General features: G+C 43.4%; 1 protein-coding gene across 4 annotated transcripts in view; it reads right to left on the bottom strand.

Moving 5' to 3' along the window:
• Positions 1-14,677, bottom strand: part of Ago4 (argonaute RISC component 4) — a 46,933-nt gene extending 32,256 nt beyond the window's left edge. For all 4 annotated transcript variants that reach the window (XR_005974343.1, XM_041651880.1, XM_041651882.1 and 1 more), the window contains exons 1-3: positions 14,437-14,677; positions 4,433-4,598; positions 1,281-1,401 (exon numbers count right to left, since the gene is read on the bottom strand). Coding sequence is in view for 3 of the 4 variants with exons in the window: in XM_041651880.1 (XP_041507814.1) it covers positions 1,281-1,401; positions 4,433-4,598; positions 14,437-14,455 (306 nt within the window). In the remaining variant the exon portion in view is untranslated. The remainder of the gene's footprint in view (positions 1-1,280; positions 1,402-4,432; positions 4,599-14,436) is intronic.
• Positions 14,678-18,181: the final 3,504 nt, after the last annotated feature.

Raw genomic sequence — 18,181 nt, 5'->3', positions numbered from 1 at the left:
TGGCCCTTTAGCTCTAGCCCTTACTGGCTAATTCTGATATCCCGATCAACCCATCTCTAATAATCTGTGAGCACCGGTCTTACCGGGAAGATTCTAGCCTATGTCCATCCTGGGTCGGAGCTTCATTGCGTGCGTCTGCCTGGGAGCTGGGCATGGCATCTCTCTGAGGCATCTGCTCCGGAGAGGAGAGCTGTGGAGTCTGAGCTCACTTCCTCTTCCTCCCAGCATTCTGTTCTGTTTACTCCTCCCACCTATCTTCTAACCAATGAGGGCCAAGCAGTTTTTTTTTATTTAACCAATGACCTTCCTCCATCACCCGACAAAACATATAATTAAAAAAAATACTTCCTTTTCCTCTTTGTTTTTGGTTTGTTTGTTTTTAATTAAGGGTCTCATTATGTATCCTGGCTGACCTGGATCTTTCTAGGTAGACCACACTGGCTTGGAACTCACGGATCTATACCTGCCTTTCTCTCCTGAGTGCTGGGATTAAAGATGTGTACTACCATACTTGGCACTGTTTTTACTATTAAAATAGATGTTTAAGAAAATGCTGTGGCCGGGCATTGTGGCACATGTCTTTAATCCCAGTATTCAGGTGGCAGAAGTAGGCAGATTTCTGTAAGTTTGAGACCAGCTATAGAGTGAGTTCCAGGATGACCAAAGATACATAAAGAAACCCTGTCTCCAAAAATAAAAAAAGAAAAGAAAGAAAGAAGGAAGGAAGGAAAGAAAGAAAAGGAAAGGAAGAGAGAGAGAGAAAGAAAAGGAAAGTATTGTGGTATCATTTTCATAAATGAAGTAATAAAAATCCCACTGTTGTATTTAGGTATAGTGTGAAAATGCAGACTATCTGTAGAGATCACAGAATCAGTGTGCCCCAGTGCCCCTCTCATCTTTCATTTTCAGCTGGCTAAGAGGCAATCGTTGTGGGAAGTGCAATCAGTCAGCATCACAATGAAAGACAACTCTGAGAACTGAAGTGAAGGAGGCTGTGAGCACAGTTCAGCAGGTGCACAGCCCTGAGTTCAAGCCCCATAGTAAGAAAAGGGAGAGCAGGAGAGGAGGGTGTTGGCAAATGGCTCAGTAAGAAAAGGTACTTGAAAACAAGCCTGACATGAAGGATGAAGACAACCAACTCACATGCACTGTGGCTTGCGTATGCCTCCCCACAATCAATAACCAAACAAATAAAAGAACTGAAGAGTGACCAGAAAGGAGAGTATTGGGTCATCTGGAGTAGGTACTAAAACCCAGAGTTCCTTGCTGTTAACACTTACCCTATCACGTCCAATTGGCAGTGGATGTGCTGTGTACATGTTTCTTTTGCCATCATAACCAGGCTGCCGATCCCCAAATATCTGCATCTTGAAGTGTCGTACCATAGTGTCTACCACCTCCCTTAACAGTAATGGAGACAGTGGCAGTTAGCTTTGAGAAGTGATCAACAGAAAGCAATGTCAACTTGTCATCATGCTTTCATCCAAACTCTGTGTGGGGCCACTAGAAAAAAGTCAAAGCCACAAAGCTGACTCAAACAATGAAAAAAATTAACTTATCTGTAGTCCCAACACTGGGAAGGTGAAAGCAGGAGATTCAGGAGTCCAAATGGCTAAATATTGCGTTTGAGACCAGCATAGACTACATGAGACCCAGTCTCAAAAAATAAAAAAAAAAAAAAGATGGAGCAATGAGATGGCTCAGCAGATAAAGGTGCTTGCTGCCAGTCTCAGGACCCACATAATAGGAAAAAATGCACAAATAAATTAACTAGCACTTTACAAGAATGATAAGTTTCAGACATCTAAGTTTTGCAAGGATGTTTAACCATTAAATGATGTTTCTTACAAAATCAGAATTCTTATCAAGAAATGGTTTTTGAGGGCTGAAGATATAGCTCAGTGATTAAGAGCACTGGTTACTCTTCCAGAGGACTCAGGTTCAATTCCCAGCCCCACATCGCAGCTCACACCTGTCTGTATCTCCAGTTTCAGGGGATCCAACAACTTCATATAGACACACATGTAGGCAAAACATGGATGTACATGAAATAAAAATAAGTTCTTTTTTAAAAAAGAAATGGTTGTCGAAAAAAGAAAAGAACTCAGAAATGTGTGCATCAATATATCTAAGATGCATGGTATTCAAGCGAGTAGGATCAATCCCCTTTTCTAATGTTATTGATTTAATACTCTGTATACTACTTTGTTTTATTCCAAAAAGTTTCTGGGTAGTATAGACAAAGAATGCTATAAAATATTCTCACTCTAAAAATATTGCAGGTCTAGTTTCTGTTAGACAGAGATATTTTCTGTCAGTCAGTGCCTGGCTCTACTTAAGTAGTCTTACATATACTATGACTTACTCTATGCAGTTCCTAAAACAAATGCAACAGCAAGGAAATATATAAGACAAAGACATATCTGAGTATGCAGTGTTGTGAATGCTAAAGTCAGTGAAAGTTGGGTGCTTTGTGTTGCCACCTTTAAAAAGATGTGTGTGTGTGTGTGTGTGTGTGTGTGTGTGTGTGTGTGTAAAATACCTAAGGAGGCCAGAAGAAGGTGCTGGATTGTCTGGAACTGGAACTACAGATGTGGCTGCTGGGAACCAAATTCCTGTCCTCTCCAAAAGCAAAAGGCATTCTTGACTATCTCTCTAGCCCCTATCTTACCAAACTTAATGAGCTCCATGTTTGTGAGCTGTATTGTTTTTTTTTTTAAATATTTATTTATTTATTTATTATGTATACAATGTTCTGTCTGTGTGTGTCTGCAGGCCAGAAGAGGGCACCAGACCTCATTACAGATGGTTGTGAGTCACCATGTGGTTGCTGGGAATTGAACTCAGGACCTTTGGAAGAGCAGGCAATGCTCTTAACCACTGAGCCATCTCTCCAGCCCTGTGAGCTGTATTCTAACCCAACAATGCTCATGACTCTCAAATGCCTATCTCTAATACACATCTCTCCTGAATCCAATTTCACATATTCTATACATCTAATAAACATCATAACCATAAACTTAGCATGTCTAGCAAATTCTGGGGCCAAAGAGGTGACTAAGCAGTGAAGAGTAGTTAAGGTTTGGTTCCCAGTACACACGTCAGGAAGCTAATAACTGCCTGTGCCTCTAGCATCATAGGAATATGACATATTTTTCTGGTCTTCATGGATAAACACACACACACACACACATTTAAAACACATGTCCTCACTTAGAAGGTTAAGGCTGGAAGATCTGAATTCAAGGACACTGTAAATCAATGCTAGTCTGGGCTAGATATTAAGACCCCATCTCAAAAGAACAAACAAATACTGAGTGTGGGGTACATGCTTGCAATTACAGTACTTGGGAGGTAGAGACAAAAGTATCAGGAATTCAAAGCCTGGGCTATAAGAGACCCTATCTCAAAACAAACAAACAAACAAGTTAATACAGAATATGTTTGTTGGACAGATTAAAAGTAGCTATTATTGCCGGGCGGTGGTGGCGCAAGCCTTTAATCCCAGCACTCGGGAGGCAGAGGCAGGCGGATTTCTGTGAGTTCGAGACCTGCCTGGTCTACAAGAGCTAGTTCCAGGACAGGCTCCAAAACCACAGAGAAACCCTGTCTCGAAAAAGCAGAAAAAAGAAAAAAGAAAAAAAAAGTAGCTATTATTAGCAGGTCTATTATGATTGATCTCAGTTATACCCTACCTTACACAACACTGAACTGTACCAGAAAGCCAAATTATTGGAGTATAAAAAAGAAAGGATAAACCAAAACCAAAACACCCCCCCCCCCAAGGATCACCAAATAGCTTACTTGGCAGGAGAAGCACTGTTAGCAAAGCAAGAATCTTAGTATAGGAGGCACTGAGAGAAGACCACATGGAAGCAGGAGACAGGGAAGTGAGTGTATGTGCGCTTTTTTTTTTTTTTTTTGGGTTTTCGAGACAGGGTCTCTCTGTAGCTTTGGTGCCTGTCCTGGAACTAGCTCTTGTAGACCATACTGGCCTCGAACTCATAAAGATCCGCCTGCCTCTGCCTCCCGAGTGCTGGGATTAAAGGCGTGTGCCACCACCACCGGGCCTTCTTCTTTTTTAATGAATACTCTAAGACAATTCTTACATCATTACACTTTCATGTAAGAAGTGATAAAATCTGGATCTCCAGATAGTTCTAGTTCCCATATACTACTAACTAATGTCTTCATTTCTAGTTATAAACTTCTGTGAACTTGGATTGATGATGACCAATGACATATTCACTTTATCAAATAACATATATTTATTGATAGAGCAATAATATATACAGCTGAGTTGCCACAAAACCCAAAGAAGATCCCATATACACTTATTACTAGGGTAAAATAATGCCTACTTCTGAGACTGATAAACTTTGTGAATTGTATGTACTTAGATATACAGACATCTACTCTTTCTAATCCTTACCTGTTGACTCTACGAGGCCGTTTTTCTGGTTTAATATCCACATCATAGTGATACACATCTATTTTAGGGATCTGAACCTGAAAATGATTGGCTAACAGTCGAATTGGCTTCCCAACAGTTCCAAGGCCAGGACGCCGAGGTGGCTGGAAAAGACTGGCTGGAGGTCCTAAAGAGAGTGAAAGACATATATTGCATTATTTGGCAATGAAGAGAATATTCTCCTCATCATAATGACAGTTACAATTATTGAGATCTTATTAATTGCTGAACATGTTCTGATACAAAAATCTGAGATCTGGTCGGGTGATGGTGGCGCACGCCTTTAATCTCAGCACTCGTGAGGCAGAGGCAGGCGGATCTCTGTGAGTTCGAGACCAGCCTGGTCTACAGAGCTAGTTCCAGGACAGGCTCCAAAGCCACAGAGAAACCCTGTCTCGAAAAACCAAAAAAAAAAAAAAAAAACCTGAGATCTCTGGGGATGGAGAGATGGGTCAGAGGTTAAGAGCACCAGTTGCTTTTTCAGAGCACTTGGGTTCAGTTCCCAGCACACACGCAACTCACAACAGTTTGTAACCCTAGTTCCAGAGAATTCAATGTCCTCTTCAGGCCTTCATGGGCACCAGGCATACTTGTGGTACAAACCTGCTGGAAAAATACTCTCACACATATTTTTTTTTAAATCAAGGTGTTAAATATACTAAACTTATCTAGATTTCTAGGTACTTAGAAATAGCCATGTTGGCCAGGCAGTGGTGGTTCACAGCTTTAATCCCAGCACTCAGGAGGTAGAGGGGGCCCTCAGGCAGATCTCTGTGAGCTCGAGGCCAGCCTGGTCTACAGAGCAAGTTCTAGGACAGGCTCCAAAAGCTACAGAGAAACCCTGTATCAGAAAGGAAAGAAAGAAAGAAAGAAAGAGAGAGAGAGAAAGGAAGAAAGAGGGAGGGAGGATCATGTTATTATTTTTAATATAAGAGACATGAAAGTTAGACAGTTATAATTAATTGATCTCATACAGAGGTTTACAAAATTATATACATTTAAAAATAACATGTAGCCAGGCATGGTCACATGGTGGTACACACCTGTAATCCTAGCACCCAAGATGCTAAGGGAGGAAAATTAAGAGCTTAAAGGCAGAACCCTGTCTCAAAAAAATTAACAACAGTCCTGGTGATATGGCTCAGTAAATAAAAACTCTGCTGCCAAGCCTGACAACCTAGTTTTGATGCCCAGGACCCATATAGTCAAAAGAAGGAACTGACTCTACTGGCAAGATGTGTTACACACACACACACACACACACACACACACACACACACACTGAATGCATTAACATAATTAGGGAACTAGAGAGATAGTTTAGCAGTTTAGAGCACTGACTGCTCTTTTAAAGGACTTGAATTTGATTCCTAGAATTCACATGGTGGTGCACAACCATCTGTAACTCTAGTTCAAGGTGGTCTGATGCCCTCTTCTGCCCTCTTTGGGCACCAGGCATGCACATGGAGCACAGACATACATAGAGGCAAGACACTTATACAAATGAATAAAATTTAAAAAAATAATATTAATAAAAAATAAAGTCAGGAGCTAGGTGAGATGGTGCAACCTTTAATTCTGACACTTAGAAGAGAGAAGCAGAAGGATTTCTGTGAGTTCAAGGACAGCCTGGTCTACGTAGTGAGCTCTAGGACAGAACTACACAGGGAGACTCTGTCTCAAGAAATAAATAAATAAAACAAAAAGCATTATGTATCTCAGTGGTAGAGCACTTGCCTAATCCTGGGTTTAAACAAAACAAAATAAAAAAAGCTAGAGATGTAACACAGTGATGGTATTGGTTAGTTTGTACAAGGCTCAGGCTCAATCCCTACTACCACTTAAATAAACAAAAGAAATAATCTCTAAACCCTAGGGCCATCAAGAGCCCTTGTAGTTGTAGAACAGCCATTAACTCCCTACAAACAGCCCTACATTGTTATAGGCCATACAAACAGCAGGAGATTAAACTGCAGTTTATCAAGTCACTTTTTTAAAGTATCAAACCAAAACAATACCAACTAAGATATAATTTCTAATCTATAATCTGCTATTCTTAGAACTGTGACAATTTAGCCAGGTGTGGGATACATACCTGTAATTCTAACACTTAAAAGACTGTCATCAAGGCTAGCCTGAGCTACAGAGTGAGTACCAGTCATACCTGGGCTCTAGAGTGGCCTCTCAAAAAAAAAAAAATTTAAAACCAAAACAAGGACTGGAGATGACTCAGCAGTTAACAACACTGGCTGCTCTTCCAAAGGACCCAGATTCAATTACCAACATCTACATGGAAGCTCACTTTGTAACTTCAGTTCCAAGGGATCTGACACCTTCACACAGACATACATACAGGCAAAACACCAATGCACATAAAATAAGAATAAATAAATCATTAAAAATGTCTACAAGAGGGCTGGAGAGATGGCTCAGTGGTTAAGAGCATTGCCTGCTCTTCCAAAGGTCCTGAGTTCAATTCCCAGCAACCACATGGTGGCTCACAACCATCCATAATGGGGTCTGGTGCCCTCTTCTGGCCTGCAGGCATACACACAGACAGAACACTGTATACATAATAAATAAATAAATAAGTATAAAAAAAATGTCTACAAGAGCTAGTTCCAGGACAGCTAGGGCTATTACACAGAGAAACCCTGTCTCAAAAAACCAAAAAAAAAATGTTTAAACAAACAAACAAGAACTTGATTGAAAACCAGAAGGTAGTGGCAGATGCCTTTAATCCCAAAATTCAGGAGACAGAGGCAGGAGGATCTCTGAGTTCAAGGTCAGCCTGGTCTATAGAGCAAGTTGTGTGAACATCTAGGGCTACACCTGTCTCAAAAACCAAAGAACCCAATTCATTTACTATGTACCTAATCTACATTATGTACTCAATATCAGGGCCCCAGCCCTCAAAATCAGTGGTCTAAAATAGTGACTCTTGACCTGAACATTAGGCAGGTATCTAGAGACATTGTAGTCTGCACAACCAGGAGTGCTACCAACACCCATGAGCAGGACTCATCCAGGTCAAAATACTAATAGTACTCACTCAGAAGCTCTCCAATCACAACACACAAGATTACATGCCTATATGGGCTGGCTTTCTGAAGCCCATTTCATATGGTGGGCCGCATTGTTCAGCCTTGATATGGGGCAGGAAGGCTTGGTCCTGCCTCAACTGAATGTGCCAGGCTTTGCTGACTCCCCATGGGGAGGCCTTACCCTTTCTGAGGTATGGATGCGTGGGAAGAGGAGGGAAAAGGGGGAGGAGGGGAGGGAGGGGAAACTGTGGTTGATATGTAAAAGGAATTAAATTTTTTTTTTAAAAAAACTACATGCCTATGTTCTCAGTATTCAGGAGGAAAAAGCAGGAGCATTGCAAATTGGAGGCCCGTATATGCCACACAGAAGAGCCCATTTAAATTTTTTTTTAATATATACATATAAATATTTATATAACAATATATATACATGCACACACCCGCATGTGCATGTGTTAAATGTTACATGCCCATGTGTGCATGCATGAAGGCCAGAGGTCAACATCAGGTATTCTCATCTATCAATCTCCACCTTATTTTTTAAAGATATATTTATTTTATTTTTTATGTGTATAAGTATTTTGCCTGTATATATGTATGATTTACCACATGAGTGCCTGGTGCCTATGGACATCGGAGATGGGCGTCAGACCCTCTGGAACTGGAGTTACAGATGGTTGTGAGTCACCATGTGGGTGCTGAAAAACCAAGCTGGGTCCTCTACAATAGCAACAAGTTTTTTTAACCAGAGAACCATCTCTCCAGCTCTCTCCACCTTACTTTCTGAGATGAGATCGCTCACTGAACCTAAAGCTTGTTGGTTAACCTTGACTGGACAGCCAACAGGAGTTCCAAAGTTCTGCCTGTTTCAGCACTGTCCCTTCAACTTCTGCGGAGTGCTTCTTACGTGGGTGCTGGGAATCCAAACTCAGGTCCTTGTGCTTGCACCGCCCACTAAGCCATCTCCCCAGCCCTACAGAAAATATTACCATATTTAATTCTCTTAAAAGTTATGGAGTGAATAAACAAAGTAACTCATCACTTATTCAACTCATTTTACCACCTTTCCCCTTCCTCTCTGCCTGTCTTCCTTCTCCCTTTTGACTCCTATTCCCCATTTCAAAACAGAACATCTATTAACCTTCATCGGGAAAGGATTTTGTAGACACAGGCTGCAGATACTTATCTAACCAATCTCCCTCTAACGAGAATATCAAGTGGACATTGGCCTAAAAAATAAGTATCTTTTCCATTATGAATAGGCACTGAGCAAAGTAGGTTGTGGTTACAATGGAAAGTTACAAGTTCTCTTACTGAAGTAACATTTCACTGAAAACAAACACAATTCACTAAAAAGGAAAAGCTTTGAAATATTTGCCTGCTCTGTTCCAACATCACTTAAGGACACCACAGCAAATATCTTCATGAAATTTGTATTGATAAATCACTATACACTAATATAATAGGTAAAGTACTGAACATTTCTTCACATTATTCAATTTTTGTTCATTTTCTTCCTAAATTCAAAACTTCTAAATGTAACTCAGATACAACTTCCTAAGAAAGATATATCCCCTGTATACACAAAACCCTGTGCACTGGGTAGGACTTAGCTCAAGTATAAGAAATCACTTGTGGACCAGTAAGACGGCACAGCAGGTAAAGGCACCCGAACTTGAGTTTGATCCCTATAACCACATGGTGAAAAGAGTAACAGATGGATTCATGCATGCATGTGCACGCACATGCATGCGTGCAGACACACACACACAATTTTAAAAAGGAGTAAGTTGTTAAATTATTTCATCTTCTATAGTAGACTCATAAATTCTTGTAAGAACTAGAGTTCTATTTTATGGTTCCCACGATACCTAACTCTTCACCCAGCAAGTTGTATAGATTCGATAAATATGGATAAATAATTAGTTCCAGGTAAAAACAAAACAGAAACTTCAGCCCTAATATGCAAAATGTGGCAATTGTTTTTCAAAAAAGAAAAAGCACATAGCATATGAAAAATACTATTGTGATGCACAAAGATTTATTCTGAGTGTGATAAGGCAATTACCAGTCAACCCAATTAAATCATATAGATAAGTCAGCCTTGCAAAAGATACACTTAAGCAATCATCATAACATACAATTAGAAGCAATCTAATAAGAGGAATTTGGTAGCTGAAACTTTGATCAAATGAGTGGCCTATGAATCTGGATCAAGGCCTCCCATTTCTACCCCAGATTTCACAGATTATTTCATTATCTATACTAAGGGATAGGCAGAGGTTCTGAAATAACAGAGATTCAACAGAAGGTTGGGAGTATGGCCCATTGGTACAGGATGCCCCTACAGGTAGTACAAGATGATCCCCTGGCCTGATCCTTAGCATCAAAAATATTAGAGTAAAATGTTTTATGTCTCCTTTTCTTTCTTTTTCTTTTTTTGAGGTTTATTTTATTTTATATGTGTGAGTGTGTTTCCAGCACAGGGCATCAGGTCCTCTTGGAACTAGCGTTAGAGACGAATGCTAGCTCCCATGTGGGTGCGGGGATTGAACGCAGGTCCTCTAAAGGAATGTTCTTCACCACTGAGCCATCTCTTTCCAGCCCCATGTCGCTGGTTTTGGGTTGTTTTGTGTTTTGTTTTGTTGGGGTTTCTTTTCTTTTTTTGGGGGGGGGTTTGTTTGTTTTGTTTTTTTGACAAGAGAAAGGTTATGTGAGCTACTCTAAAAATTTAATTCCAAAAACCACTTTCTTTGAATTAGGAAAACTAGTAAAACAATAAAGCATAGTGCCTAAGCCTCAGGAACTAAAATACTTGGGTTTAGGTTTGGTTCTGGTCTTACCACTTCCTAATTGTATGGCGTTGGGCCTACCTCTTAACTTTATATCTCAGCTTCCTCTTCTATAAAACAGGGGTATGTGGTAATATGTACATCTATCTCGCAATACTGTAGTGAGGATTCCTGGAGATGATGTCTATAAAAGGCTTAACATAGCGCTTTGTAACAGCTATGCATCCAATAAGTGTTAACTATTACTTTTTTAATATTTATTTATTTATTATATATACACAATATTCTGTTTGTGTGTATACCTGCAGGCCAGAAGAGGGCACCAGACCCCATTACAGATGGTTGTGAGCCACCATGTGGTTGCTGGGAATTGAACTCAGGACCTTTGGAAGAACAGGCAATGCTCTTAACCTCTGAGCCATCTCTCCAGCCCAAGTGTTAACTATTATAATGACAGCTGCATAAAGGTGATATAATGCCTACAGATATTCTGGTTTTATATTGGTGGCAACCCTACACCTTTTTGACAGTCAAAACAATTACATTTTCTGAAAACAAAACATACTGAGTTAAATCATCCTCAAAGAAAGAGGGTGTTAGAGTAGGGAAGAGACACCCCACACTCTGGTCCTCACCTCCCCATGGAGCTTTGAGTCTTGATGTAGTCATTTACACTCTTTGATCCTCATCTTTTCATCTATAAAATGAGGACAGATGCCTGCCTTGTCTACTTCCCAAAGGACCAAATGAACTAATAGGCTTTGGTTGGTTGGGTGGTTGGATTATAAGGTTCTTCATTCTTGTTTTTTGTTTTGATAGGGTCTTACTCAGTAGCCTAGGCTTTGGGCTCATAACAATCCCTCTGCTTCAGCCTTCCAAGTGCTAGGTTTACAGTTAAAAGTCATCTGGTCTGGCTCAAATGAACTCATAATTATTAAAGTATTTTCTTTTTTAAAATTATTTTTAGGTGTGTGGATGCTTTTCCTGCATGTATGTCTGCTGTGGGATAATGTTTTGTATACTATAAAGATCTGTCACTCATATAGGTTTAATAAAACACTGATTGGCCAGTAGCCAGGCAAGAAATGGGGTGACCAGACGAGGAGAATTCTGGGAGAGGAAAGGCAGAGACACAGTCACAAGCCAGACACAGAGGAAGCAAGATGAGAATGCCTTACTGAGAAAAGGTATCAAGTCACTTGGCTAAACATAGATAAGAATTATGGGTTAACTTAAATTGTAATAGCTAACTAATAATAAGCCAGAGCTAATAGGCCAAACAATTTATAATTAATATAGGCCTCTGTGTTTATTTGGGACTGAACAGCCACAGGAGTGGCTGGGACAGAAACTTCCATCAACATATATCTGTGCACCATATATATGCACTGCCCACGGAGGCTAGAAGGCGGCCTCAGGTCTCCTAGAACTAGAGTTTCAGTTTCAAGCCACTATATGGGTGCTGGGAACTGAACCCAGGTCTTCTGGAAGAGCAGCCAGTACTCTTAACCACTCAGTCATTTCCCCAGCCCATATAAAAGTATTTACAAATTATAAAGCACTACAAAGGGCTGCAGGACAGCAGCTCAGTGATAGGGCAGTGTCTATCATTCATGGGGCCTGGGCTCCATCCCAAGCACTACAAAAACCACAAAAAAAGCAAAACAACTTAAAAAAAACAAAAAAGAACCATGCAAAAGTTAAGGTTATAATCACTATAACCCAAATGAATGATAAAAGTCATCTACTTTTCTAAGTTACTGACAGAAGATGAACCCGGGTAGTGACAGAGAAGTAAGCAGGACTAAGAGGCCACCAGGGATTGTTCAGGTGCAGAAGATCCAACACAGCTGGGCGGTGGTGGCACACGCCTTTAATCCCAACACTCAGGAGGCAGAGACAGGAGAACCTCTGTGAGTTCAGGGACAGCTGGTCTACAGAGTGAGTTCGAGGACAGCCAGAGCTGTCACACAGAGAAACCCTATCTTGAAACCCCACCCCTCAAAAGATTCAACACACTAGACCTAGGCATGCTCTAATGGAAGTAAAAGTGCTTCTCCCGTTCTACAACAGCCTGGAAGCAACATCCCACAAGACCCATCCACTCCCTTTGTTCTGATTCCATGTTCAACAAGCAACTGTTATTACTTGTTACTAACTAGGTTTCCAAGGTAGTCAGATACCAAAACAAGAGTCTATACCTCAGACAGGAACATATTACTCAGCAGAGAAGATCTATGTAAAATCTTCACTTAACCATCGGTGTCTTTTAAATAAGATTAATGAATATTTGTTCCCTACAAATTGAGCAGTTCTAAGAAAACTGCTAGTCCTCAGACGGGGAAAAACTAAAATCAAACCAGAGGGTGGGTAGCTGGTGTCCTGGGCAGTTCCTTACTTCACCATGTTGATTCTTTTCATGACACCCAGCTTGTACACATTGTTACATAGTCTCTGTATCAGTAAGTAACTGCAACAGTTGCTTCAGTTGTAAGTTACTCATGGGAGGGAAGAGAAGAAACATTTGTTGGACATCAGTATTAGTCGGCTCATTTCATTCTCACATCGGTCTTACAGCACATCTTAGCCTTGTTTTAAAGAAGAGGAAATTGAAATGCAATGGAATTAAGTTGTGTGAAAATGGAGGCAGGGGGTGGGGCAATACAAGTATGAAATTACTATATTAGATTTGAGTGGAACTTTGGTAGTCCTAAGGTCATAAGCCTGCTTTTATCGAGGGAACACATCTGAAGTAGCTTAGCATACTATGTTGGGGTTTATCAAATATATAATTATAACTAACCAATGCGGCATTTTCTTTTGGACAGAGTCTATATAGGCCAAGCTGCCTTCCAACTCTTGCTATTCTTTTTTCCTCAGCCTTGCAAATGCTGAGATGATAAGTATGCAACAATACAGCAGGCTCCGATCTGTTTCTAGCCAGGGTCTCAAGTAGCCCAGGCTGACCTCAAACTCACTCAAACAAACCGAGGCTGTCCTTGAACTCCTGATCTTCCTCCTCCACCTCCCAACCGTTAGGAGTATAAGCATATGCCACCGTGCCCAGCTAAGCCAATTTATTTTTAAAAGGTCTATGAAATTTGAATATGCCGGCCCCTGAATTCCGTTTCAACTTCAAGCAGCAAATGAAGATAGGGTTTAATTACTCAGTTATGCAAATATGTTCCAAGTAAACAAACCTGCAGTTTCCAAATTCAAAAAAAAAATCTAATTTTCTATGTACTTAAAAAACATACAGCTAAGTCCACTATATAGACAAGGGTTGAATATGAAAATTAATTCCTCACTGCCCCTAAACCTTGTCCTACTTAGCCAAGTCATTAGCAACCTGTTGGGGCTTGTGACAGGAGCACCAGGCTGCAACCGCAGAGCATTCCTGAGAGTCTGAAAAGCTTCCTAGGATTGGGGCAGAAAGAGCGATAACCAGGGGCCACCCATACCCTCAAGGAATCACAGCTTCAAAAACACTTTCTCGCTGGATCCTCACGACCACTCCTAAGCCAGTTCAATGGTGTTGGAGAGTCCTGGCTGACAATTCCCCTGTCATCAGGGTGTAGTCCACAGCACTCTGGGACTGACAAACTGACAGACACCAAACTTCAGGGCCGTGGAAAAAGAACGGACATTTCCCGCTTTGGCTGTCAGGGACGGGGTGAAGGGGTCTCTCTTCGTCCTCTGAGAGGAAAAAAAGGGATTTGGCCCCACGCCAAGAACACCCTAGGTCGAAGGTAGGAGGCCTCCCAGGTTTGGGCCAGGCCTCCGCCTGCACCGGACACACGGTCCCTTTTGAGGCCCCGGCTGGCCTCACGGCGACCACAAACAGCTCTGAGGTCGGGTCCGGTCCGCCCTCCCTCGGCCGACTCGGGGCAGCTCCTGAGCTCCCTCCCTCAGACCTCCTCCAGAGGGGTCTACAAGAGACCCAGTGTCTTCAGCAGGGGCGCGGTCCCCGCCCCCCGGGGACGAGGGCATGGGGTCCCTTCCTTCCCGGGGCCTGGAAACCCGCATCCGGGTCCCCGCAAGCGGCGGCGGGGCAGCGACAGTCCCGTCCGCGGCTCCGTCCGCCCTCCCGAGCCCCGGATCCCGGCCCCGGCCTGAGCGCGCTCCTCACCGGGTCCCAGCGCCTCCATGGCGGCGACGGGGGCCGCCTCGCTCCGGTCCCCGGCGCCTCCCGCTCCGGGCCCCGCCGCCGCCGCCGCCGTGTAACGCTTGCTCTCGGGAATAATGGCGCTGAGGCGGCGCCGCGAAGACGCGGGCGCTGGGCAGGGGGCGGCGGCGGCGCCCGGCCCGGGGACCCGGACCCGGCTCTCTCAAGGCTCTTCCGGCCTCAGCGACAACAAAAACAATCCCGGCCGCCGCCGCCAGCTGGAGCGGGAGCGGGAGGCGGCGCGCGCCCGCCGGGCGCGGGGGGGGGGGGGGGGCGCCGAGCGCGCGCACCCGGGGTCCCGGCCGGCGAAGGGGGCGTGCGCGGTCACGCAGCGCGTGGGGTCCAGCGAGCCGGCCGGGGGCAGGGGGCGGGGTGCGGCTGGGACGGGCGCGCGCCCTGAGGGCCGAGCCCAGAGGACGCGTCGAGCGCTAGCCCGCTCGCCGGCTCGCCCGCTCGCCCGCCGGCCGCTCCTCCTCTCAAAGCCGCTGGTTTCTAGTCCTTGCTGTCCCACAGGCAACTGTCCTCTGCGTCCTGAGACTCTCCTCCTCGGGCACCTCTCTCCCCTCCACAGATGGCCTCTTCCCTCTCACCCCTGGATACCTCAGGCACAGCAGCCCTTCATTCATTCCTTCACCCAACAGGGCACACACCGCCAGTCACCTTCCTTCCCTGTGCAGGGAAAGGGGTGAGGTTCTGGGTCCCAAGACTGGTCATCATGTCACCAAGCCTTTGCAGCGACCCACTCCAAGGCAGCATGTATCCCAGCAGATCCAAAATCCTTAAGGGTTCCAGTCAGGGCTTCCAGTTAACACCGGACCATGGGGAGTCTAGTCAACTGAATAGGGCAGCACGGTCCATTAGTTTGAAAGGCACAACACCCTCGTTCTAGTTTGCTAGGGCCACCATTGAGTACCACAGACTGCGTAGCTTAATATAATGGAAATGCATTTTCTCTCGGCGTTGGAGACTGAAATCCTAATAAGGTCAAGGCACGGATACTCAGGTTCTTCTGAGATTTTTCTCCTTTGGTTGTAGATGTTTGTCTTCCTGTGTGATCACATGGCCTTCCCTTGGTAGCTCCTATTTTTAGATTTATTTTTGTTTTATGTGTATAAGTGTTTTGCCTGCATATATATATTTGTTCCTTGGGAGGCCAGAAGACCGCATCGGATCCCATGGAACCAGAGTCAGAGATAGTGTGAGCTCCGTAGAGGCCAGGAATCGAACCTGGGTTCTCTGCAAGAGCAACAAGTGCCCTTAACCTCTAAGCTATCTCTACAGCCCCTAACTGCTTCTTATGAGGAAGAATGCTCAGTGGGTAAAGGCACTTTACTTTATACATACCCTGACAACATGAGTTCGATCCCCAAGGCCAATAGGGTGGAAGGAGATAACTGAGTTTTGAAAGTTGTCCTCTGACCTCCACATGAGTGCCATGGATACCCACGTATAAATACATGCATGCATTCACAAATGCTTTAAATTATTTTAAATAAATAAATGCTGGTTTTGTTTCTGGTTAAGAAACAAAACCAGGCCGGGCGGTGGTGGCGCACGCCTTTAATCCCAGCACTCGGGAGGCAGAGGCAGGCGGATCTCTGTGAGTTCGAGACCAGCCTGGTCTACAAGAGCTAGTTCCAGGACAGGCTCCAAAACCACAGAGAAACCCTGTCTCGAAAAACCAAAAAAAAAAAAAAAAAAAAAAAGAAACAAAACCAGATCTTATATGGTGGAGCCCTTGGGGGATGGAGGCAGGAGGAAGGAGAAGAGTTCAAGGCCAGCCTATGCTTTAAAAGGTACTGTCTCAGGCTGGAGAGACGGCTCAGCAGTTAAGAGCACTAGCTGTTCAATTTCTAGCAACCACCCAAGATGGTTCTCATGCATGCAGCTGTATGTGCAGATAGAGCTCTCATAAACATAAAATAAATAAATCTTTAAAAAGAGAGAGAGAGGCGTTGTCTCAAAAGAAACAGGGACAGCAAAAAGTATTTATGAAATAAATGTAGGCAAGGGAGATAGCTCAGTCAGTTTCTAAGCATGATCTGAGTTCAATCCAGTTAGCAGACCTCCCTTCCCCACCCCACGGCACTTCCTCATACAATTTAAGCAAGGTTGGTGGAGTTAGGGATGAAGCTTAGTCTGTAGAGGCCTTGTCTAGCATGCAAGAGTCCTGGGTTCAATCCTCTACACTACATAAACTGGACATGGTAGCATATGTCTGAAATCTTAGCACTTAGGTAGAGGCAGGAGAATTAGAAGTTCAAAGTCATCCTTACCCACACACTGAACTAGCCTGAACTACATGAGACCCTGTCTCAAAATAAAACTATTTAAACATTGTTGGCCTGGTTTGAGGCAGACTCTCCCAGCCCTACCTCCTAACAAAATCTCTCCTCATTGTTTAGGCACCCTGACAGTTGGGCCCGTGCAAAGATGGGGGACAGACCACCGAAGTCTATTAGACCAGAAGCAAACTTTATTCCAGAAAAAATACAAAATTACAAAAATCTCCATGGCCGGGCGGTGGTGGCGCACGCCTTTAATCCCAGCACTTGGGAGGCAGAGGCAGGTGGATCTCTGTGAGTTCGAGACCAGCCTGGTCTACAAGAGCTAGTTCCAGGACAGGCTCCAAAAACCATAGAGAAACCCTGTCTCGAAAAAACCAAAAAACAAACAAACAAAAAACAAAAAAACAAAAAATCTCCATGGGGCTCAAAAAGCTTATCAGCTAATCAGCTAGCTGAGACCACAGAACTTGTAAGGATGTGGCAAAGGATGGTTTCCAGACTCTTCCTTTTTATAGCAAGAAGCAGCAAGCATTAGGCAATAATAAGGGAATTTTTACAATGTTCAGGTAAAACTCAAATATAAATTACCCTTCTTTGCAATTTCCATTAACAGAGGCTTTTTTTTTTTTTGTTAAACTAGTGTTTGTATTTAGTCCATTGTATTCTTCTGGCACTTTCTGATGGTGTTTACCAAAGCTCTACACTCCCCTGATACCGCCAGTTTTGTGTAGCAGGGAAGGGTAAGGGAAAAAGAACAACCAAAAAGTCAGGTACATCCCCTCATTTTTTTTTTTTTTTCGAGACAGGGTTTCTCTGTAGCTTTTGGTTCCTGTCCTGGAACTAGCTCTGTAGACCAGGCTGGCCTCGAACTCACAGAGATCCGCCTGCCTCTCATCCCATCATTTTAAAGATAACTCAGCTCCCATCAATTGCTGGTCATGAGTGGCGGGGGGCGGGGGTTATCTAACTGTCCCTCAGTTTGCAGAGGGCTGCTTCAGCCTTGCAGACAGAGCTATGGGTTGTAAAGCAAAGTAACTCACTGATTATAGTTGATCCTTAAGCTGCTGAGAAAGCTGCTAACAGCTTGCTCTCATTCTCCTAAGCTTCCGACTTTATATTTCTTTATTTTTACATTCCTATTTCTGGAATCTACATTTCTATCTTCTTATTCGTGGACCCTTCACTGACTATCACTTGTTCTCTCCATTTGAAAAGAGTGTTCTCTTTAGTTTAGAAACCAGAACGTGAAATGTGTGGTTCCGGTCAGGACTGCAGTGTTGCATCTGCTCAAATATCTCAGCCTTGTCTTCGTTGGCGACTCCATGGTCTCCATTCTGTTCTCAAACTCGCTCCTTCTGAGGCACGCTTTACCCTCTTCCTAGTGACCCTTCCTAATGCAGTTCTATAGTCAATAAACACCA

The sequence above is a fragment of the Microtus oregoni genome, unplaced genomic scaffold (assembly GCF_018167655.1).
Source record: "Microtus oregoni isolate MIOR12 unplaced genomic scaffold, Mior012 000005F_ref0000423, whole genome shotgun sequence".
Taxonomy (NCBI): domain Eukaryota; kingdom Metazoa; phylum Chordata; class Mammalia; order Rodentia; family Cricetidae; genus Microtus; species Microtus oregoni.
The sequence above is the reverse complement of the archived record's forward strand: the minus strand, read 5'-3'. Positions and strand labels throughout refer to the sequence as shown.